The sequence below is a fragment of the Pogonomyrmex barbatus genome, unplaced genomic scaffold, assembly GCF_055798465.1.
Source record: "Pogonomyrmex barbatus isolate J1 unplaced genomic scaffold, ASM5579846v1 scaffold1, whole genome shotgun sequence".
Taxonomy (NCBI): Eukaryota; Metazoa; Arthropoda; class Insecta; order Hymenoptera; family Formicidae; genus Pogonomyrmex; species Pogonomyrmex barbatus.
The window spans coordinates 28,019,721-28,044,530 of NW_028297098.1; the positions used below are offsets into that span (position 1 = coordinate 28,019,721).

General features: G+C 33.8%; 4 protein-coding genes across 10 annotated transcripts; 3 read left to right on the forward strand and 1 right to left on the reverse strand.

Moving 5' to 3' along the window:
• The first annotated feature begins 254 nt into the window (after positions 1-254).
• On the forward strand, positions 255-9,408 carry LOC105427340 (tetratricopeptide repeat protein 39B). 6 transcript variants are annotated; one of them, XM_089085162.1, is made up of 11 exons: positions 255-442; positions 5,206-5,257; positions 5,339-5,367; positions 5,645-5,825; positions 5,912-6,044; positions 6,440-6,572; positions 6,645-6,744; positions 6,824-6,889; positions 6,992-7,710; positions 8,260-8,493; positions 8,586-9,408. In XM_089085162.1, exons 2-11 carry the CDS (start codon positions 5,231-5,233, stop codon positions 8,773-8,775), a joined length of 1,812 nt encoding a protein of 603 aa, XP_088941288.1. In that variant the 5' UTR covers positions 255-442; positions 5,206-5,230; the 3' UTR covers positions 8,776-9,408. The 6 variants fall into 6 exon arrangements, with proteins under 6 accessions (XP_088941288.1, XP_088941287.1, XP_011637311.1 ...); XM_089085161.1 differs by lacking the exon at positions 255-442 and adding an exon at positions 2,223-4,521; XM_011639009.2 differs by lacking the exon at positions 255-442 and adding an exon at positions 2,223-4,001.
• Positions 9,409-9,712: 304 nt separating this feature from the next.
• On the forward strand, positions 9,713-12,118 carry mRpS29 (mitochondrial ribosomal protein S29). Its single transcript, XM_011639006.3, has 6 exons — positions 9,713-9,901; positions 10,413-10,742; positions 10,889-10,981; positions 11,086-11,222; positions 11,294-11,641; positions 11,823-12,118. The coding sequence occupies exons 1-6, from the start codon at positions 9,772-9,774 to the stop codon at positions 12,057-12,059; spliced, it is 1,275 nt and encodes a 424-aa protein (XP_011637308.2). The 5' UTR covers positions 9,713-9,771; the 3' UTR covers positions 12,060-12,118.
• Positions 12,119-12,208: 90 nt separating this feature from the next.
• On the reverse strand, positions 12,209-15,359 carry ref(2)P (refractory to sigma P). Of its 2 annotated transcripts, XM_011639005.3 has the most exons (4): positions 14,963-15,359; positions 13,883-14,275; positions 13,263-13,789; positions 12,209-12,891 (listed from the first exon to the last, which is right to left on the reverse strand). In XM_011639005.3, the coding sequence occupies exons 1-4, from the start codon at positions 15,138-15,140 to the stop codon at positions 12,634-12,636; spliced, it is 1,356 nt and encodes a 451-aa protein (XP_011637307.2). In that variant the 5' UTR covers positions 15,141-15,359; the 3' UTR covers positions 12,209-12,633. The 2 variants fall into 2 exon arrangements, with proteins under 2 accessions (XP_011637307.2, XP_011637305.2); XM_011639003.3 differs by having other exon boundaries at positions 13,263-14,275.
• A 1,949-nt stretch (positions 15,360-17,308) lies between these two features.
• Positions 17,309-23,373, forward strand: LOC105427374 (glutamate receptor 3-like). The gene is made up of 8 exons (XM_089085160.1): positions 17,309-19,012; positions 19,717-20,207; positions 20,668-20,997; positions 21,133-21,295; positions 21,642-21,850; positions 22,044-22,154; positions 22,346-22,509; positions 22,800-23,373. The coding sequence occupies exons 1-8, from the start codon at positions 18,838-18,840 to the stop codon at positions 23,056-23,058; spliced, it is 1,902 nt and encodes a 633-aa protein (XP_088941286.1). The 5' UTR covers positions 17,309-18,837; the 3' UTR covers positions 23,059-23,373.
• The last annotated feature ends 1,437 nt before the right edge of the window (positions 23,374-24,810 follow it).

Genomic DNA, 24,810 nt, shown 5'->3' on the forward strand with positions numbered 1-24,810 from the left:
AACGTTCCATTGCAAATTGTTTCATTAGAAAGTGTAATAGAGTCCGTTAAAAATAACACGAATAAATCTGTCAGAAATGTCACGAAATGCAGATTAATTATACGAGTTAATGAGCAAGCTCTTTCGTTTCATAATCACTTAAATAACACAAATTCCATTTAATTAATCTCGTTTAAATGGTTTAAAATGGTTACCAAATGGCTCATATACTAGACTCTGCTGCACAGAACGTGGAATTGCGGATGTGATTAACGCCAATCTGTCGTGATATTCCGCTCGAATCTACCGCAAATATTACTCACATACTTGTTATATGTGGAAGAATCAATTTGAAGAGTTTTAAGTTGGTTGCTTGAGAAAAATTTCACAGATCGAGTTCCGGTACATCACGCTTCGTGAATCATCCTTAGAAACGAAGTTCTGTAGCAATCATTTGAAACATGTACGTGTTATGTAATATTTTAGTATAATTTTACACAATTATCACGTTACATCGATAATCATATTTTCTTTTTTCTGAGGCACTTCATACACAGGATGAAAATTTTTAGCAAATTTTTAGCAAAATTGAAACTCGATTTGAAACTTAAACTCTTAGCATCTTAGCTGATATGAACACTGCACGGGAACACGAGATAAAAATGCGAAATTAGAGAGAGAGATTGAATAATGTAAAATACATTAATAACAAGAAATATATTATTTTTCCTTCCATAATCAATAAGATATGTATATTGATAAAATATACGATGCATAATGTAATCGGGATGTAAAAGAAGTAAAGTTACAATTAAGATTCGCACGTTCGAGAGTGCGTTACTGTGCTATGTGAATAGATAAACGGTAATTACAAGTAAATTATAATTATTTATAATAAATCGTGCATATTGTAAAACATTGATATATGCAATAATTTTATTTTTTATATAAAATAATTTTATTTGTAAATTCTCATTCCTTTAAAAACATATTATAAATAGTTATATTAATTCGTAGATTTTTATCTAAGTCATTCTTTCAACGTTCACATGGAACATTTTGTAATTTTATTTGTTGAATTAATAGTTATTTTTCTGATTCTATTTTTCCACAACGAGAAAAGGAAAAAAATCATTTGCATTTGTTTTTGTTGAACTTTTTTTCTGTACAATATACATACATTGATTTACAAATGCGTCAAAGAAAATTATAAAAAGTTCAACTGAGATACTTTTTTTATGTTGTTTTTCTTTATTTAGTTAATTTTAGATTTGTTTATATAGTTCTGATTTTGCTTTGTATGTCTTTAATTTGATTCTTTTGCATTTTCTGAGAATCCATAAGACTCAAAAAATTTCCATTTAATATTCTCGATTTAATTACTTTAATGCAGATTACTGTCTGACTGATTTCTTAGTATTATCTCAATTTTCTGCACTCGAAACTATTATTTATGCTTTTATCTTCTGAAAGCACACGAGATAAGATTTATTTGAAAAATGATGTTGACATCTTTAAGATGAGACGAAAAAAATATCCGCAAATACATGAGGGAATAAGTTTATTTAATTCATAATATATTTATATATTATTGTAAGAAGTATTAATATTCTAATGTTCTTTAGCCTCTGGCTAGTTTAACTTCTTTACATATATACATCAAACTCTCTGTTGTCAAAATTAAATTTTTCTAAGAATAACGAACTTCAAACTTTGCACCTCTCTAAAGTATACTCTGTATAAAAATAAAAGTCTTTTATTCTCTCAGTGGAACATTAATATTCTATTAACACTCTTCTCGTGTCGTTTCGTGACAAAGCTAATGATTTATTATATTAGAAAAAAAAAATGTCAGAGAATCAAAGATAAATTAACTCTAATAACACATACGAGAAACGAGCATGTCAATATTTTCAGAATTTATTTATTATCATTATTTACAGAATTAAGATCAGTGTTTATTTCCATCTTTGTGGAATTCTCATTTTGCGTCTGAATAAGGGGAGGCACGTGACAAATTGCAAAACTTAACTCGCAGTAAACAAATTGATCGATCATAAGAGTTAAAGCCATTTTTAAAACGTCTGATTTCACGTTTCGATTCTCAAACTTGATTGGCAAAATTGCCCCTATTGAAGTATTTATGTTTTTTTATATGTTAACTGGCATATAAATTGGATGGCACGCGTCAATGCGAATCTGAAATCATCGTCATTCGCATGCGGCCTAACGCAATCCGATCGTTAGGAGGATCATCTTTGTTACGATCCTGGGCGCCCGTCATCCGCGGGCGGTCACGTGCCGCCGCCGTCGACGAATTCGCCGTCGGCCGCCGTTCACCGTCGGTCGTCAGTGGTGCATACGACGCGCGTGTCGTCGTTTCTCGATGTTTCTCGGAGTTTCTCGGTAATCGGCCGGCTTCACGCTGTACGGGGGCGGTCGCGAGTTTTTCCGCGCTGGCCCGATCCTAAACACCGACGCGGGATGACGGTGGCCGTCAGGCCGGTGTAGTCCGACGCTACTCTCAGACTCCTCTCGGCCTACCCCGTTTTCATTCGCATTTCTCGGTGACGTGATCGATTTTCCGCCGTACCGCGTCGCGTCGCGTCGCGCCGTGCCGCGTCCACCCGCGCTCTACTAACGCTCTCACCGTTTTTTTTCTAACGAGATAGTTAAGTACAAGCGTGCACGCATCGTGCTCTATTTTCTGGGTGAATTATTAATGGTGGAGATCGACCTGCACGTAGGAAAAGAGAGAGAGAGAACGATTACACGTCGCGAGCCCGACGCATCGACTACCGTGATAACCCGGGATCAGGGGGAGGGTTTATTGTTCTCAGCTGTTTTGAGAGTTTTCGAGATAACACTTCCTCTCGGAGTCATCAAACTTATCGTTGATTCAATGCCGTGGTTTAACGTCTGGTTTAACGGCTGCCTGAAGTTGGCTGCTTTCCGGTGAAACGTCTGTCTCGCTCGAATCGCAAGTTGCGTGGCACATGTAGACGAACATTAATTTAAATAATTGTTATTATTTATTATTATAATATATAAACATAATTGTTATTATGTTATTAGTTATACGGAGAATAAATAATAATAAACGATCGTGAAATTCAGTATTAATCGTATTTCTTTCTAAATTGACTCTTCTCTTCGTGACGTGACATTTCACCGAAGGCTGTCATTCTGTCGGAGTGAGCAGGGTTGAAGGAAATGTGAAGAAAAAATTATGTAAAATTGGCAGTTTTTCTGAATTTCGATTTTCTGAAAAGCGAAGGATATATTCGTTTCATCTTCATCTTCCTGCGTTTCTTTATGCAGTGTGATTAAGCAAATTGTTTCTTTTTTTATATTTCGCGATGCAGGTGACGCGTGAGAAAAACACGTGCGTGTTCACATATCTTTTTCTCCTTTCTTCACGTTGAATCCTTGAATCGTATCTCTCTCAATATCCGCGATGTACATGGGAAATTATCTGGAAGGGGAAAAAAATTTTCCGCGGTTGACCTATCGATCTTTATTATTTGCATTACTCGTTCATAAGGAAACGCGATCTTATCGCTAATCGGGCCGGAGTCGGCCTTGAAAGTCGTTGGTAAGACTATTCTTACCGGACACTTCGCGGACGGTCGCGCACTTCGCATCCGCGGGATTCGCGAAGTGCGCGCGCTTTCTCCGTCCTCCTCTTTCTCCTCCTCCTCCTCCTCCTCTTCATCCTCATCCTCTACCACTACCTCTATCATCCTCCTCCCGCCGCGTGCGCGGATTTAGGAAATGTAGGTCTAGCCTGTGCCTATACTTTCTTCGTGGCAGTCTACTTTCCACGTGCGGGAAGATCCGAAATCGTTCCTCACGACCGACCGACACTCCGGAGAGACGGATTTCTCGCGGAGTTCTTCGGAGTCATTCATAGTTGTCATCATCGAGCGTGTCCCGAGACGATTCTGGTGAGACTGGCCTCGCCGAGGGCGCGATGAAGGAAAATTATTTTCTTTTCCTCAAGAATATCAACGATTCGTGAGGTGGAATGTGCAGTGTCATTCGTCTTCATTTCTTTATCGCTCTTGAAGAATACTGTTGATTCTTTGACGTGTTACAATTTATATATATATAAAAAGCAATTTAGCTTACATTAGCTTATTTTCCTGTTAAGCTTTGCCGCGAGTTCTTGCTCCCCCAACGCTTACGAGGCTTCGCAGCCCCGATTTCGAGCCCCCGTTGCCTCCACGGCGAAGTGAAATTATGGCGAGTGGGACCGAGGAGGGAATCGCGAGAGACAAGGAAAGAAAGTTAAATTGTCCATTATACGCGCGCTGCGTCTCTCGCGTTTTCGCGTTGAAATTAAAACGAACTTTCGTCCCCGTGCGTGCCGCGGCCTCAGCCGCTCGACTGTCGTCGCGAGCATGACAGTAATTCCCGCGCTGTGACGAATGCAAATCAACTGGATGCCATACGATAGCGCGCGTTTATTGTAGAATACTCATTCCAGAATATCGCGGGAAATAGTTACAAGATACCGGATTTAAAAATATTTCGAAATAGGCAAGGCTCTATTTTGCGGAATCCTGTACATGCGAGATTGTGCAACGCTTTTCATTACAGGCAACGTTTCATTACATTTCCGTCATTTTCCTTATTCATTTGGCATAATTATATCGTCACTGTTCGCCAATTATTGAATAATATAATTTTTATCTTAGCATCGTTCATTAAACCGCTCACGTCGAAAATGGCACTTTGCATTTTCCTTAATGTCCGTGAGGATTTGTGAGACATTTTCGTCGATTTCGTTCGATGTTCTGCGAAATTTTCGATGGTGGACAAATTTTGCCTCACCTCCAGCGTTTGTGTTATCAGTTATCAGTTAATTATCGATAATCAAGCTCGTGTCTCGTCGATAAAACCGGAAATTATTTTCCTGCAGGCATACACGATATTGCTTGGCAGATTATTAACTTCGTTACTTTCTAAATGCGATTTAAAATCGATTTGCAACTTTCTAAATGCAATATTTTTCAGTCAGCAGTATTTTTTTCAGCTCTTCATGTGGCCTCGTTTCTCTTAACGCAAAATTAGCGCACTGCATAAATTTCGATAGCATGTTTTAGAATAGCGTAATACAAATGCTGTAACAACTACATCTCGATAATCTTAATGTGTAATCTAACGCATTTGACGATTGATATTACAGATAAAACAAATTTTATGACATTATTTCTGTTGCAGAACGATTCACTAACATCAATTGAAGATGTCGGACGTCGAAGCCGATGATGAGGTAGACAGTTTATTAATGTATCTTTCCTGCAGTTATATAACTGAATTATTCAATATGCATTGAAAATTTTTTATGTTTCAGTTTCAAGATGCTCAAGAATCTTTGCCACAGTATGTATCATACATTATATACATGTATTATACCTGTATTATTTTCAAGTATCTTTTGTTCTGAATTTTTTATTATGTATTATAGCACGTGTTGTAATTAATTATAATGTTATTTCTATTAAAACACTTTTTTATTCTGCAAACATTTTTTATTTAAGACTATTTTTTGTTACTATTTTTTGTTACGTGTCGTAATTGTTTATACATTATTTAAATATTTTTCTTTTTGAGATCTATAAATTTCTTAAGAAAAAAAAAAAATCACTTTTTCCTTCAGACTCGCCTCTATGGATTTGGATACAGCGATAATGGAGGCGAAGAGAGCGATGCACTGTTTTTTCAACAACGATTTCAATCAGGCGAGAAAAATCTTGGAGCCATGGGCAGACAGCAGCATGTATCACTCCCTAGGGGCTAGCGTATTCGCATTTCTAGAGGCGATCCTGACTCTTGAACAAGTATTTTGATTATTCATTATGCTCCGATCATTTTTTATTTAGAATCGCTCAAAATTTGTCTCTTATAACAATTGTATTGTATACAGAAACACATCGAGAAGGCGTCAGAGATGTTGAAGCAGTGTATGAGCGTATGCTCCAAACATCGCAAGCACACTACTATCACGCAGAACATTGGGAAAATGGTCAAGAAGATTAACTACGACACTTATACAAATGGTAATGCATTGCATTTATGTATTGCATATGTACAAGATAGCATGCAGTATCTGTTTGTAACTTCTCATCGTATCTAATGAATATTATCTAACATAAATGACGTCGAAATTATTAATGCCTGGAATAAATAAATTTACATTCAAATTTCTTTGACAAGATTTTTATAGATAGACTTAGTGGATATTAACACGTGCCTGTTGGTTTTCCTTTTAAGTTTAATATTACTTTTGCTCCTTTTGTTGCTTATAATTGTATTAATAGAAATTGTTGCCAAGGCATTTTTTTACAAATTAATCGATATAGCCAAATTAACTTAATATTAACCCAGATATAGCCAAATTAACTTTTACGTAAGGATAGTGCATGAAAGGAATGACCGAGAATTAATCTTGCAGAGGAAGTGCATGCGGAGCTCTGTTATGCTGAGTCGCTCCTCTTAAAATCGATGCTCACGTTTGTGGAGGACGAAACTCTGGTCAGCTTTGTCAAGGCAGGACTGAAAATTCGTACCTGTTTTCTATCGTACAAGTAAATAAGTCGCAAATGGACTCCTGTCGATCCTCAATTCCTCCAATGAGTCACAACTATTGTCTTTTACAGGGAATGCATGACGATCTTGAAAAATCGCAAGTGGGGAAACGACATTCACAAAGTGCATTTCGAAAGCGGCGTTCGTATGGGCATCGGCGCATTCAATTTAGTATGTTTCTATATATTTTTCCGATTGCGACACGAATATTATCTTACCGTATATATTTTAATTGTATTCTGTTTCATAGATGATCTCTTTATTACCAGCGCGTATTATTAAATTGTTAGAGTTTATCGGATTCTCCGGCGATAAGGTGATTATAGATTATATATTATATGATAGTATGTTATATATGTAAAAATATGCGTTTAAAGTTCAATTTGCGTCTAAAGTTCAATTTGATTATTATCAATAGGAATACGGTCTAGCGGAATTGGAAGCGGGCTACAACGAGAGAAGGGGCCTGCGACAAATCCTATGCGTGATGACACTGCTATCCTACAATTTGATCGTCACTTTTGTACTAACCCACTCGGACGGTGATTTAGAGTGGTGCGAACGGGTGTTGGAGCAGGAATTAAGTCTCTATCCGAATGGTGTATGGTTCCTATTTTTCAAGGGAAGATTGGAACTCACGCGGGGTAACTTCGAAGAGTGCATAGACTGGTATATAAAGTCATGGAAGAGTCAGAACGCTTGGCCGCAGTTTCATCATCTCTGTTACTGGGAATTGATGTGGACGCACTGCTCGATGCAGCAGTGGAACAAGGCGGTCATGTACGCTACGATGTTGGCGGAGGAGTCCAACTGGTCACGTACCATGTATTTGTATCAGAAGGCCGCGATCCTGATCATGCAGAAGCCATCAATCTGGAGCGAGGAGAAACAGATGATTGACAATCTGATGGTGCAGGCGCCGACTTATAAGCAGCGCATCGCGGGCAAATCGTTGCCGATGGAGAAATTTATTGTCAAGAGAACGGAGCGTTATTTTGCACAAAAGAAGAACCTAATTGTACCAATATTCGAGCTTATGTATGTGTGGAATTTATTCAGGATAATAGGCAAACGGCAAGATTTGATACTGAATATATTTAAAAGAATAGAGGAAGAGGAGAAGCAACTTAAATCAATGTAAGCTTTTCTAATGAATCTGATTTTATTTTAGCATGCAATAAGTACGCATTATAAGATATACAAATGCGTAAGTCAGCTTGAAATAGGAAAAAATAATAAACTTAAAATTTATTACATATACAAAATAAGTGATAAAATTAAAAAAAGCAATTCAGAAATGTTAATAAAAGATAAATGATAAATATAGTTTATCAGCAAGTTCGAGGATATTACGATAAATATTATGATCAACATCTCATGTTTTGTTAAAGAAGCAATTGATTGACTAACAGAAATCGCGAAGAATCTATCGTTTCATAACTTTAAGTGGAATATAATAAATATTATTTAAATGATGAAATAGTAAAACTTATTTGATTTTTGCCATCATATTCTATTAACAAATTCTATTTTCTATATTTCTGCTAGCGTTTAGACAAAATTTGCAAACATTTTACAAAATTTACTTTCACCGATTTGATCATCTAGATATTTTACGATTTTCTCAAATAGAGTAGTTTTGTTAATTATAAATTTTTTCTTATTACAAAGAATATATTTTTGCAGGAAAAATGATTTTCAAGCGGACAACGAAGCACTGCTGATGTTACTGAAGGGCGCTTGTCTACGGCAAATGCAACATCCTTTGCAGGCACAAGAGTGTTTACAGCGTGTTTTACAACTAGAAAAATCTGTCAAAGAGGACACGTACTTATTTCCTTACGCTACCGTAGAATTAGCATTATTGGCTCAGGATCAAGGCGATACTCAGTTGGCCATAGGCTTCTTGGAAGACGCTAAGTAAGTTACATATTTTATAATACATATACATAGTTACATATTTTAATTATACTGTTAGTTACATCGAAAATTAACTGTGTTTAAATTTTTAGAAAAAATTATACGGGTTACTTATTGGAATCTAGACTGCACTTCAGGATACATTCGGAACTGATGATATTGAACGGCAAGAAAATCAACAACTATACGAAAAACGACCATCGGCTAGAAACGGCTATTACTGCCAATAGTGTCATTATCGCGGGTCCAAGTGCCGACGATTCCATCGAGATTAAGACATAAGAGCGTTGAAAAGCACATGAAAGATTTTATCTTTACATAGATTCTTTTGTACCTTCCTAAACAACATATTCTACGTGTGACGAGGACTCCTCTTGCGAAAAAAATGAGCCAGCGATCGTTTTTATATCTTCTTTCTGATACCTAAAGGCCTTGTGTAAGACTTTCATCTGGCTTCACTATTTGTAGAGTCCGAGGATTTTAACAGATCTCTATCGACGATTGGGCACATTTTCTAGCGCTTGATATTGATGTATAAATTATTTCCTTCCATGAGAAGAACGGCGTGAAATAGTATATAATACATAAAAATAATATTTTGTAGCGATTATATAATGTTAATATATGAATTATATCGCGCGGGAGAAATAAGAAGAATATTATAAGACTCTTACGGGATTTTACAAGGATCGGGCATATATTTTGTAGCAATTAATTATCTAACATATAATGGATATTATTATTTACATAAATTATTTCCTTTATGGAAAATCGGCGGGATTCCAATATGATCTGTGATTGTTCCATTGTAACAGCTAACTGAAGAAAGATTATTATAAATAATCATGTTACGAGTGTAAATACGTAAATGCGACTGGGGAATACGTGAATGAATAAAATGAATTAGGTATGTTATTCTTTCGAGCAATGTTTTATTTAATACTGTATCTACTTTGTAGAAGAATTAAATTGAGTTTGATAAAAGCTAAATTGTACGATGTAGATTTATGTTTAAATTATTAAAATATTATTAAAATATTAAGTTAAAATAAAATTTAAGTTTATATTATAAAAAATACATCATATATAAATAATTTTATAAAATTTTTAAATTTAAAATTATATTTTAATTATTGCAACTTTAATTCGATATTCCATAGAATTTATACTTTATAGGGATTTTATTTAGTGATGTTTTGTCCCTAAGAAATAGAATACTGGATATTATACTCGGTGCTATTGGTATGTGTGTATGTTCTTCAAAACAGGTTATGTCGAATGCAGTGCACGACATCATTGGATATATTCAATCATATAACTTTCAAAGAGATTCAAGATAATTGCAGTGAAACGTGTTTTAATTGTGTTCTGAAAGAAAAAAAAAACAACACAATGTCTTTACGTTCATGTGAGATTTCTTTTATGTCAATGCTTAATTTATTAATGTCAATTTAATCGATAACTCTTTACATATGATACATTGCACTTGGGATAATCATTATATATTTTATTTCTTAAAAATTTCATTTATTCCCAATGACTGATCGTGATTAATTTATTCAGTTAATGACAACGATTTAGCTTGCAAGATTATTATGTATTTATTACTGTATAGATGATTTCAACTAATTCTGATTAACTTGTCAAGTCTTAATATTAATATTTTGTTAACATAAACGAAATTTCAATTTTTTTTCTGACACAAAAAGAGAGAAAGAGTAAACATAAAATAACAAATTATATAAAATAATTATATATTATATTATATATAAAATAATTTTACTATAAAAGATTTTGCTGATTGAATTAATCATCAAGTCGACTGAGTAAAAAAAATAAAATATGTAAAAAAAAAAAAATATATATATATATATATACTAGAAAAGTACAAAAAAGTTCAATGAATATATTATTTGTAGATTCGTTTCTGAGAGGAATATACAAGCTGTATGGCAGAAAATTTAGCATGGCTGTTAATATAAAGAATGAACAAGAGAATCAAATATCTTCTTTTCGTACAATAGAGAACAATCCAGTTAATCACAACACTGATTACATTGCCAGATTATATACAATACCAACAGACATTCAGCAGCAACTCTTTCACTATGGTGGCCTTCCCCGAACATTTATGAAGCAAGTTACCACTTTCCAAGAATGTTCGATATTGATCAGGCAACCTGCAATTGAAATTATGTCTTATCTCAATCAGGCTGATTATACAAGGCCTGTCAATAAGTATATTTTATGTATCCTTTTAGAAATGAAATCTTTTTGTATTACAAATCATAGAATGGTTTTGTTTTTTCTATAATTTATTGCTTACATTCTTGTAATTTATTATATTTTGTTTAAAATTTATATAAATTATACATGCCTTAACAATATGAAATAGATGGAATATATGGGACAGGGAAAAGTATTACATTAAGTCACATATTGCATTATGCTTTTATGCAAAATTATGTACTTATTCATGTACCTTGGGGTATGTCTTTCTATATAAATAATAAACACATTATTTTTTTTATTTTGATATTGTGATTCTATTAATTATGTGATTAATTATGTGATTAATTATTTGTTTTTCAGCTCCTCATTGGTTTAAGGACATGAAGGAAGTCGCGACTTCAATATTATCCCCAGGTTGCATGGACTTACCGGTTGATGCTGGATTATGGTTGAAACATTTCAAAATTCAAAATTCGAAGTTATTTTCGCAATTAGATGTACGTGTATCTCAGTATATTACTTTATTAATTATACTTATTGAATACTTATTTTGCACTTATTTGTGAAGCTGAAAACATCTAAAGATTATACATGGAATCAACGCGAAATGACTTCGCAAGGTATTCCTATTTTGGATCTCGTCGACTTCGGTATAAATCGCATAAAATATGCCTGTGGTGTGGTAGATGCACTGATTAGAGAACTGAAGCTCGCCAGTATTGCAGGGAAGTGCAAGACAATGGTTGTGATAGACGGATTCAACGCGTTTACGTCGAATCATACGCGCATCTACGATGACAATAAGATAATGATTCTGCCCAAACAGGTCTCGCTGGCGAGACCATTCTTTGATATAACGGAAGACGATTGGTGCAACGGCGCAGTTGTATTAACAGTAGACGAGAGAGCAACTAAAGTATGTATAATAACTTATATGACGTAATTAGATGATTCTTTGTGTTAGAATAAAAGATAGATATAGATATTTAATCTCATAAATTATTTAGATCGAAGAATAGGAAACTGATTCTTACTCAAAATTCAAAGTCTTTCGCATGGATGGATAATAATACTAAGAAAAATATTTTAATTTTCAGGAACGACGAGAATCTTATCTTCCCAGATATCTACTTGGTAAAGAGGGTTTCGAACATTTGGATCCCTTCATACCCGTTTTAGTTGATAATTACAATGTCACAGAATTCGATAGCATAATAGAGTATTATAAAGATCGTAAATGGATCAGAAATATAACGCCTGATGGTCAAAGAGAATTAGAATTAATTACCAATAAGAACCCAGCTGTCTTAATGGATCACTGTAAATTCTTATAAAGATAAGATTGTATAAAGATATTTATAATAAAATTTGCAAAATTTTTGGTGCTCTTCAATTTTTATGTAAAATTACTTTTAATTTCGTTTTTGAAATATTTCGCTTTTAATAGAAATATTTTAAAGGTCAAAAAGAAACAGTTAAAAAATTTATTACTGGTACGGTTATTTTATTAGCATAAAATAATACATAATCCAATCACCAAAAATATTTTAAGATTTTATAATATTAAGGATATGAATATATCGTGCATAAATTTCTTAAAACTATTGTAGTATATATGTATGCATAAGTTTAACGATATAAAGAAAAAATCATAAAATATCATCATAAAAGTGTCATATAATTTAATAAGGATGTAAAATATACTTTCATATTTTAAAATCATAATAGAGGTGCTAAATAAATTCAACAGAGCGTGATTATATAATGAATAATAATAGTTACAAACTATTGTACCAGCTATCGAAAGTTACATCAAGTGTTATTTTTATCGTTTATATACTACCATACATAATTTTTATTGTTATATACTACCATATATCCTCGGCTAAAATTTTGACCCCATTCTTCCTAATGACGACGTACCGGATGTATTACATCTAGCGCCTTATCTATGTCACCATTTTGTGCAACCAGCAGATGAGTAAGCCATGAACCTTCGTTAGTGAATCCCATTGCCATCATCGCTTCTACGGCGCGTTGGATCTTAGGATTTGGATGATACGACTGATTTCTTACTTCTTCAGGTAAGGATGGGTAGATTCCCTGACTTGACGGTGCTGCTTTCTCTGGTTCTGCCATGGGTGCAGATGGCGGAGATGACATTGCCTGTAAGATGAGGTATTCTGAATACGTGCTACACGTACAGTAAAAAGGGTTCAAGACTTGAGGAATAGGTATTCATTAAGCTAGATCATTAAGAACAGTTAAAAAAATTAGTCATGTTAGAGCTCAAAATGATTTCATCTGCAAAGTCAGGATGACATTGCAGATGATTTTGGCGTTTTTCAAGTCTTGAATTCTTTTTCTATAAATACTCTATGTATGTTAAATCATTTTTTGCAGGTGTTGTAATTTCCTAATAATTTAAAGTAACATTTTATAATTATATATATTTTAGGTATAGTTGTACTTCTTATTTTATTAATTCTTCATATTTTGATTATTTATTTTACATATATGAGAAGCAGTAGAGCTACCTGTGGAGATATCGTTTCATTCAAGATGATAGAAGATGCTGAGGAGTTGCGGCTTGAATTGTCACGTTGTATCATCGTCCATTCCTCGGCTTCGGCTGCTTGTTCAGTAGAAGTTCCTGCCAAATCTTTTTGTGATGTTACTGATGCATTATCCGCCGAAGGACCAGCTGCAACATTTACAGGCTGTTCATCACGCAGTTTCTTTCCCTCGCCGGGAAACTTTTTAGCAGTGTCCTCTGAGGTAGACGTACGGGCCCCAGGTTTCTGCGTGTCAGATTTCGCCTGAGCGTTGTCAGCAGGCTTTTTCTTGTTGGAATCGTTATCAGTCATCACGGTGACGTTGATGCCGAGCGGATCTAGAAACTGCGAGATGTTGGAGATGTTGTCCTCAACAATTTTAAGCAACTGTGAGAAAGTGTGTCTGGTTGCTTTCTGCTGCGGGTCCTCCGTCGCCTCGGTCGCAGCTTCGGCAGATGGCTCCCTGTTGTTGTGTTGTTCCTTAGGCCGTTTCCGCTCACGATTTCCATCTGATGGAGCAGCATAAGTGCAATTCGCCAGGTTTACAACAAACGGATCAAAAGGACTAAATTTATGTGTGGCGGAGTATATTGGACAGCTACCTCGCTTTGGGCATTTATGCTTGTCCTCCATGCAGTGATGTACCTTCTTCATGAATTTCTGCATGTGGTGAGCGAATCGATGGTTTTGATACTCGATCGGCTGCGTCATACGGACCATATAATGTTCTGCATGATTGCCAAGTATCATACAATTGGTACACAGGTCATAATCTGGACATTGTATGCACTTGAAGCGGAAGCCACGTATATCTTTGTCACATACGTCGCATACTACACCGGGATGCAGGATCTTTTCCATTTTCGGGACGTCATCCATGTCTCGCTCTGATTGCAGCCAGACATGGAGTTTATAGATATCATTCTTGGACATTTCTGATAATGCAAGCTCCAATTCCTCGTTGGTAGATATCGTAATGGTTTCATTTTCAGAGTCTGTTAATACAAAAATACAAATTTAATATTCTTTCTTATTAGTATATAAATAATACTCTAGTACAAAATAAAGATTCATCATATTCTAATAATTTTATCACTTTTTATATTACAAGATTATGTTGTAAAACAAATTCATGAATTTTGACTGTGTGAGAACCAATATATTGAAAGTCATTATAAATGCTTTTTGCATTTAACTTGCATAGAAAAAAAAACAAAAGGAATGAGGAAGGATAAAGGAAGCTAGCCTTCTTTATTACAAATTTTACATTACATATCAAAACATTAGAATACCAAGTTAAACAGATAAATAAAAGTTTGATAATGTATTTTTTATATATTTATGGACAATTGTAGTGATCTTTATTTTTTAAATCATTATCGGTCTAAGAAAAAAATAAAGAAATATGAACAAAGACGCCAGCTTTATCCTTCAGCGTTACGAGCAAAAAGGAGAAAGTGTGGAACGAACAAGTGAGAATTTCAGATTCGATTCGCTCGCATTGTAAAATCGCTCGAACGATTTAAACAGCTTTCGTTAGTTTACGAAAAGCGATGCAGAACACGAAACGTTGGATAACGCACAAGATCGTTGATAAACAACGTCGATTTCTGACGTCAGCTCCGTTAAGCAAGGCAGGGAGAGGGAGGGAGAGAAAGAGAAATAGACGCGAGTGAACTTGCCTTTCCAGGTGACGGTGAAACTCTTGCCACGCAGATTCGGGAAGATGGTTTGCAGTTTCTCGTACAGGTACACGAAATTCGTCGCGACGTCGGCATCGATGCCGAATCTGCGCACTTCCGTGCAGGTGGTCCACGGGTCCTCCTTCACCAGATACACCTTGAAACTATACTGGGCCATCGTCGTACTATCACGTAGTCGTTTAGACTCTACAACACTATTCTCCACGCGATGTCGTCTCTATTCGAGCCAACTGTCAACTATTCTGCTTGACGTGGAACGGAAAACAAATATTATCAATTATTATCTCTTCTTCCAGACTCTCTTTGGCGCGACCCTATCGACAGTCACACGTCGTTTGTAGAAATGACGCCGCGCCGCTCGCTTTTATACGCGATCGATAACCGTCTTACCGTTCGTCATGTCGACAGTGTCGACACACATCCAGACACCGCAGTCACTTCCGGTGATGTCGATATGTTGGAGCCGTTCTCTTCTAATTGCTTTTTTTTTCCCCTTCAATTTATGCCGGGGTCAGGACATATCAGCGGAAAGAATTTTGTCACGAGATAGGATGATTTTCGGATGGAAAACAGGTTGTAAAATTGAAAAAGACAGAACGAGTTTGAACGGCGGAAATCGCCGTGCGCGCCGCCATTTTTGAGTGAGTCTGCCTATTTTGACAGATGTCTGTCACGTGGTAACGTTGTACTTACGATGATTCACGGTGAATGTGACAGCATCGTTTTGTTGCGTTGCATCATGGAGACTAATACACGTTTTTCTTTTTAAAATTGAACCAATTGAGATATTAAAATTAAATGTTTTGGTGGATTGTCATTTGAGAAAAACCACACGAGAATGTTTTCTGCACAGTTTTAACTTTGATAACATGTGTGAATCCTGAAAATAATCGTAGAATATCACGAAAATAAATTATGTATATTTCCATTTCATATTTAAGATATTATAAATTTTATTACATAAAAGGTATGCTAAATATGTCAATTCTTTCTTTTTCTTAGCTACTTATATTAAAACTTGCTTTTCTAAGTCAAACTATAGATTTACAAATACTAAGTAAGGAATATTGTTTAGTTAATTAATTTAGGAAATATTTAAAGTTCTTTTCTTTTATTATTAATTTATATTTTACAATTTATATCTCATTTTATTATATTTGATATACATCTAAATATATTAATGTTATTTATTGTAATATTTTTAGACAAATTAGTCAACTTTTTATGTAAGTTACAGCATGTTTGTTTTTTAAATATTATCATATGTTTTGATCGTTGAAGTTTTTAACTTCTTTTTTTATTAAGACAAGATAAAAGAATATATTTAATTTTTTTAATTAAATAAGAAAATGTTAAAAAAGGATAATTTATAAAAAAATAAATACTAATAAATTATATATTCAAGAACTATTCAATATATGTTCATGTTATGCTTATTATAATTGGTTCTTCTCTTATTTCTCAATACATTTTTGTTTAATATTTTCATAATATTGTTTAGCACTTCTCATGTCTCGCCTTACAATTATATATGTTCCTCGAACTTATGAACTGGCAAAATAAATGTGGTAAAATAAATATGGTTTTGTAAGAGGCATGGAACGGTCCAGAACCATCTGCAAAGTAAAGGGGGCAAAAGTGCGCATTATTCATTTGCAGCACGTTTTACATAGAGTGACGCGAGAGAGTTATGTTTTCTAGATGTATCTATATGCGCATGCGGCCAACGACGTGACATTTATATAACTTTTGCTATACGCATTATTACGAACGAGCGAAGTGATAAGGCAAAAGTTACTTATTTCGCGCGATTACGAATAGAAGCGTCATTGTCTATGGAAATTTGCGACGAATGGATGTCAGTTGCATCGTCAATGAGAAAATTTGTAAATAATCATTTGTTTATGCATTCCGATTTTCCGAATATCTCGCGAAAGCAACGCGATATAAAGATGTCATTGGAAAAAGGCTTAAATAAGATTGGGATACGTAGGATGAAAAATATAATACAATTGCAGCGATTAAGAGTGATCTGAAAATAATATGCAGTGTACTAATATTAATTAATTGATAAAATTGCGATTATTCGAGAAGACCGCTTTACTTAAGGTAGAAATTATTAAATAGGAAAATGCTGACGTCAGTGACATTACCTCTTGATCTCTAATCGAATGATGATATCAGTATTCCTATTTTTTTTTTATTAATATTGCTTATAAATTAGCAATTTTACACAATAATAGTAGAATTAACAAGGCTGATTGTCTGCACGGTTGTCGCTGAATCATTTGTCGGTGCCATGATGATTACTACGCGAATTTGACCATGTCCAGCTCTCTCTGACCCGTCGATCGATGAATCATGTTATATGTATAAACTTCGAAAGTAATCCAAGCATTAGACAGAAAAGCAATTGTACAAACAGATATGACAGATGTATAGAAACGCATTACAAGTTTGACGTCGCTTTCTGTATTTTTCTTGGATCTTTTTTTTTTTTATATAATCGATTATAGTCTGAAAATAATAACTGCTCACAATTCACAGCGCTGCCGTTGTGATTTATTTAATTATCTGATTTGTTTTATCAGATAACTTACTTATTTTTTAGAATCTGGAGTTACGTAACAATGTACAACAAGTGTATGCATCTTACATTTCGAAAATATTTCATCAAAAATATCGTATGTTATAAATTATATATTATAAACTTTTCTTTATTTTATCTGAAAATTGCAAATTTTCACACAATGTTATATAATTATATATTTTATTATATATTCCGTATATAATTAATTTTTGTATATATTTATTATATTTAATACGTATTTAATATCTTTTATTATCTTTTCTGAAAATCACACAATTATTTCCTCAAACTAAATATATATAAATTATTGAAAATTTTATATATATATATAATAATTATCATATATAAAAATGTATATCTATAATAAATTACATACACGCGATATCTAATTCAATCTATCTGGTGAAAATGATTGTGCGATTTTCAAGAGGACTGAGAAAAAAAGTAAAGTAAATTGTCTGTCCATCAGCCGCACAGCGGTCAATAATAGCCATTCTGACAAACACCTGTTTAAGATGCGATCTGCCGATCATTTCTCGATCGTAATTTTCTAATGGAGCTGATATCGATGTATATGCTCGCGGAATGTACACCTGATGCCTTATTATATATTTATGTGTGCACTTATAGACGTGTCCAGGGGCGGATATCAACATTGACATTCTGAAATTCGTCGTCGATTGATCTCCCCAACCGACTGCATACTGCAGAAATCTTGCAATCTGCGCTTACATTTACTTCCGTACTCACTGCTGTCATCAGTGACTCATTGTAGATCTAATCTAAAAATTAATCACACCTCGGTATCTCTTCGAGCACACTTATTCGATGTAAATATTTTCAGAATATTCAATGAAATATTTTTCCTTTTCATTGTGACGTTAATACTTGACAGGAAAAAGTGACTACCTCACGTTTAGTTAATTACGTAATTACATTTATTTATTTTTTTCTATATATTATGTTAATTTTATGTTCGATACGAATATCCCTAAAAAAATTTCGCTGAGTTAATTTCATTTTAATTTAACGATTATGTAAAGAAGGGAAGCGATCGAAAGAGGTTGCGGTTGTTTTTGTTAACGTTACGGAATCATCGCGATTGAATTGTTTGATGTGCACCTACGTCCCTGCATTTATATCTACCCCTCGTAATATTCGATATGAAGGCGTTTGTCCCGCTTAGCAGAAATTTTAGCCGTTTAGTTAGTCTCCCCGATCTATCGCGCTATAAACCCTCGTACAATCTGCCAACGGCAACGGAATGAGATTACCGCTCTTTTCGGTGTGTCCCACATTGCTTTTCGTCTTTCTCAATATTTCGGCGATTCACTTCAACATCGACGTCTTCGTCGACGTGATACTGGACGTCCGGAAATTTTACTCCGCGACGACCGTTATATTCGCCCATCCTGGAGACAAACACGGGGAATACGGGGGTCAGTTCGAAATATTTTCAAAATGGCACCAGTATTATTGTTGCTTAGACATTCCTCGCGCACATGTCAAACATGTTTAACTAAATGTTTAGTCAATAAACACCGCAACGTTCATCGATCATCGCGATTAATAGCAGTCACAGTTCTGCACGGCTCAACTATTGAAGTATATCTTCCGATGCTTTTCCTTAAATTCACAAAATTGCGAAGATGGCGATAGCAGAGGAAGCCAAAATCGCGTTTAAGCGAATTTATTGATATTCTTTTTTCAAGATTTCGACAGAATGCCAAACTTGTTGAACAAAATCCTTATTAAATTTATTAAATAAATTTTTTCTTTTTAATCCCCATTTCCATTAATGTAGATTAATATGGATTATTTCGATCAATTTTCTTTAATTTTCTCAGTTAATCCACTTTCTATTTTTATACACTAAGAAAAAAATTATTAACTTAATTAAGTTTTTCAACTAGATTAAATTTATTTAGTTCAAATATATATTTAATTTAAATACTTGACAAATATAATTAATTTGAAAAATTTAATCAAGTTAATCTTTTTTTCTGAGTGTATAATTCTGAAGAAGAAGAAAAGAATAAAAAGTAAAAATGGAAGAGATCGAAGTAAATCTACACTGATGGAAATGAGAATGAGAGAATTGGACAAAAAAGGTTTAGCTGAATTTGTGAAACCCTCGCTGTAGATTTACAAATCATGCATTTGATGCATTCGTCCACCCGTTTGCTGAGTCGACGTTATGTGGTGACCGCAAACGTCTACTTCAAAAGGATGAAGAATTTACTCAGATATCATCGTCGAATAGTCAAGCCTGTCATGATCGTCATCTTACCCGATTTCGATGCGTATCTGGAGTTTTCGGAGGCCATCGAGACCTATCCCATGAACTTCTCGGTTTGGTTCACGCTGTTTCTTTACACCCCCGCCAACGACACTCACGATTATTGCCACGAACCGGTAGGCAATCCCTTCAACCTGGCGTTCGACACGCAGATGCTGGTATTATGCCACAACGCGGGAATTTTACAAGAATGGTACTCGATCGACGGTGAAACTGTCAAAGTCTTTGACTTAGCAGAGTGGGATGGGGAAGGATTCATGCCTTTGACAAATTTATCTCTTTACGACCGGAGAAACGACATGGAGGGAACTATTCTACGAATAGTTACGGTTAAGGTGCTTGATAGAATTCGATGATCTTTATAATGTATAGGGTATATGTAAATAATATATACATCTTTGCAATTAATTTATAACATATTTTGTATAATAATATATATTTGAAGATATTTAACTTGAATTAAATAGCTCGATCACGTTTTTAATTCTTAGGAACATAATTTTTATTTTATTCAATCATTTTCTTAGACTCGATATTATATATTGCTCGGCAAATTTTATATATATATATATATATATATTTATTTATACAAAATACAAGATATATAATATAAATTCAATAAGGAAATTTAATTCAAAATATTTTTACCAATATATGTTATTAATTAATTCTAAAAGCGTATATATTATATATATTATTTATATATATTATTTCTCTGAAGTTCTTACAATAAAATTAATAATTATAAAATAAATTTCCTATTTATACCTATTAACTGGAAGTAAGCAAATTTAGGATTTGTCGATTTCAACGAAACACACTGGAAATTACGTGGCTGGTATATACGGGAAAGTGTTGGAAGAGCTCGCGTATTCCCTCAACTTCACCTTAAAAATTGTCGCGCGAATGAAGGAGCACGGTTTGTGGAATCCGCAAAATGATACATGGTCCGGAATGATGGGAGAGATAGTAGAAGGTCGCGCAGATTTTGCCGTTGCTGATATGTCGATGACGAGCTTTCGAATACGTTACGTCGATTTCACATTGCCCTTGATCATATCTAGAAACAGTTTGTACATCAAGCAACCAGGAATATGTGGTGTCAAATGGCTCGGTTATTTCCAGGTAATTGATTACCTGGTTAAAATCTTGATTTATTTTTATCTCGTTTAACACTATCTCGGAAATAAAATGCAAAGATAGATATTTCCTTCTTAGAAGAAACCGTGAATTAGAACTAATTTTTTTAACTTGCGACAGACATTCCACTCGCGCACGTGGGCCATGATTATCACGCTAATAGCGGTCATGCCGCTCCTCCTGTTTTTCATGAAAGCGTATCGCGAATCTCGGAGCACCGTCGATCTGATATCTGAGAATTTCATCTGCATTTGGGGTATCTTCTGTCAGCAGGCACTTATAGGTATTATCCTGTAATAAAATCATAACTTTCAAGTAATCCTAACGCAGCCCTTTGTCTACAAAATATTTATAAAATATATATTTTTATATATATTTAAAATATATATTTTATATATATTTAAAATATATATTTTATAAATATATATATATATTTATAAAATATTTATAAAATATCTCGCGATTTTCTTACGCTTTTGAATGCGAAAGAGAATCGCGACAAATTGTTTAAATCAAATTAGAAATTAATTTCGGTATTGTTCGAAATCTGTTTTTTTTTCTTTTTCGAGAAGAAAGAAGAAAAATTAATCGAAAAAGAATTAAAACCTAAATCGAATTTCATCTTTCAGAGTTTCCAAGAAGGTCATCGTTGCGCATCGCATACTTCACGATATTTCTGACGGCGGTCATGATAGTGGCCCACTATTCAGCTGCATTAGTTGGCTTCTTGACGGCCTGCACTCGTGTTTTACCCTTTCAGACGATAGACGAATTCGTCGACAACGGTGGCTACAAGCTGATCGTTACACGCGGCAGTTCCGACTACGATGTAATCTCTGTAAGTTTATTCAATCGCTCGAGGAATCCGACTTTCACTTCTGTTCGTACACCTTTGAAAGACCCAAGTTATGCCAGACTAACGGCAATACTGAATATTGCGATTTAATGTCTGCTCGTTCGCGCTCTGACCCACATTGAGCAATTACTACTAAATTACTTGTGTGTTATAAAACACATGTTTTTCGCGACAGTTTCAGGCAAAATATGAGACGTCGATGAGACGAACTTTCTCGGTGAAACTGATGAAATTAATGAAGGATGAATCGGAACTGCCGGAGGATCTGATCGATGGCTTCGTGCAAGTACGATTGATATCTGTATTTTAACACGTGCGACGTCGAGGCAAATGCATATGAAATCAATTTTAATAATACAATTATTTAATTCTTTTTTTTCCATAAAGATTATTTTATTTTTCTTTTAAATAATATGATTTAAAGTACTTAAATGATTTAAAAAAATTTTTTATATAATGTATTCGCTATTTGTTTAGGTATGCAATGAAAGAAAGGTTGCTTATATGCTGCTAAATATTTTGAAAAAAACCATGGAATCGAAAATTCCCTGCAAAGTATCCAGTATTAATACCGAGAGGATAGATAACTTGGGAATGGTTCTGTCCAAGGGCAGTCCATACACAGGCGTGATAAATTATCAGTTGGTATCGCGAGAAATTCAGAAGTCCTTTTTGCAGCCGATTTTTTCTTTCGAGAAGATCATAGACAGAATCTTAATTTTTTCTTTGTTTTTTTTTTTGAATATATATTCAAGGCAATGAATTTATATATATATATATATATATATATATATATATATATATATATTCAAAAGAACGAAGAAAATTCTGTCTGCCGATTAATACCGTCTATGATCTTTTTGTTTCTAAAAAAGTATATATCGGCTTGTTATTATCTTTTTTTCAATTACAAAAATATTGTTTGTTTCAGTTTGCAGAAGTTTTTGGACAACGGTATGCTGATGCGTTTGAGAGATATGAGATTTTTGCCGCAGTCGGTTGAAAGCAAGACTTACGTGCCGGTTCGCATGTCTAATGTCATCCCAATTTTGGCGATTCTCTGCGGAGGCATTATTATAAGCATTGTAATGCTGATTATAGAGAAAATGTATTATCAGTCGAGGAGAAGAAAGCTTCAATCGAAGGTCTTCTATCATTCCAGAAAAAAGTTCAAAAAGCACAATAATTGAAATAAAACTTGGAATTTTATTAATGTGGATTTTCCTACTTCTCTCTTGATAAAAAATTTCTTATTTATATGTTGTATGTGTATTTGTAGAGCCTTGTAACAATTAATTATTATTAACATTTAAGATTTTCTCTTTATTTTATATCGTATATAATATGTGTTGTGTGTTGCTTTTTCTAGAATTGCAATATGAACATACTTAAGTGTTAACAATGAAAAATTTTAAGCTTAATGATATTATATTATATTTATGATGTGCACATAGAATATTAAAATAAAGTAATTAAAAAATATGTTTCGGGCAGGAAGAAAAAAATTAATGTTCCCAAAGTCAGAAATAAAAAATTAAACAATGTATCAAGTTATCAATACGAAGAATGTTATATATAAATATTATATATAAATATTTATATACTATATAAATATTTCTTTCCTTAGCTTAACGCTGCATCCTTTTTGTGAAATCGTGTGAAACGTGTAAATCTCAATTTGCACTGATCGTTATGCGTCGAGCTAAAAGCTAAGGCACGTCGACGTACGTGAAATAGTAGTCGTCGTCAGCGATGCGCGGATAAATATGCCATATTGCGGGGAATTTAACGACAACGAACAATTTATGGTTTAGTCGATGATTTGCCGATAAAAATTGTACCGTCGCGTATCTCCATGTAATTTGTAATAATGCAGCGGCACATTTATACCACTCGGTGACACTTATTCGCGCAACCCCTAGATTCTCGTATTCGATAAATCCCAACGTTCTCGACAATCTTGCTTCAGTCGCGCATTCGCATCCTTGAATCACGGAATACGTGTTTTTTTTTCTTTAGCTCTCGATAACAATAACCACGTTTTTCGTTAAAAAATTCCGCGATTCCCGAGTTGTCATCGTTGATAGAATTTGAGAACTAAGATAAATGAATCAAGATTAATTGCTTTTGTATTTCTTTTTATCTTTATCTTTATATTTTAATTTACATGAAGGATAGTTTCAATTTATCGTGTTTGTTAACAATTATTTATAACAATCAAGAGAGACGGGTAACGTCTCGTCGTCAAGTTCACGTTCAGCGAAATTACATTAAACTAAATAAAAATTAATAAACGATTCCATATAATAAAATTTTTATTTTTTACACACATTATTTATTCGAATTATTTGAATAAATCTGTTGTTTTGTGTGACTGTTTATTTGAACTAGTTCTTGTTTTTAAACTGTGCTTCGCGGAATGAAATATATGACAGCGCGATCGATCGCGATACTCTTTCTCATGTTGACTACTAAATCGCTAACGGAAAAAATAGACATTAACAATTATTTTCAACTGATCAATGACGTCCACAGATATTATCGTACTTCGTGTATTATTTTTGTGCTGTCTGACAACCATGGTAAGTGTCGAGATGGTCGAGTCCAACTATTTTTTTTCATATTGCATTTTTAACTGGCTGAAGAAAGCTTTCGTATTTTTCAAGTAAATATTGAATTATAAGCAAATTATTTTAATTGTATAAGTTATTTAATGTTAAAATTATCTATAAATTGCAAAGTTAAGTTATAAATTAATAATTACTAATTATATTTATATGTTATAATCATTTTATTATATATGTATAATGTATTATTAAATAAGTTTATTTAGTACGCTTTAATTGAAAAATAAATAATAATACACTAATAAATGTTACAAGGTAGAAAAATTTTATATTATTAATTAATTATAACAACTAATTTCCTGACAAAGGAAAAAC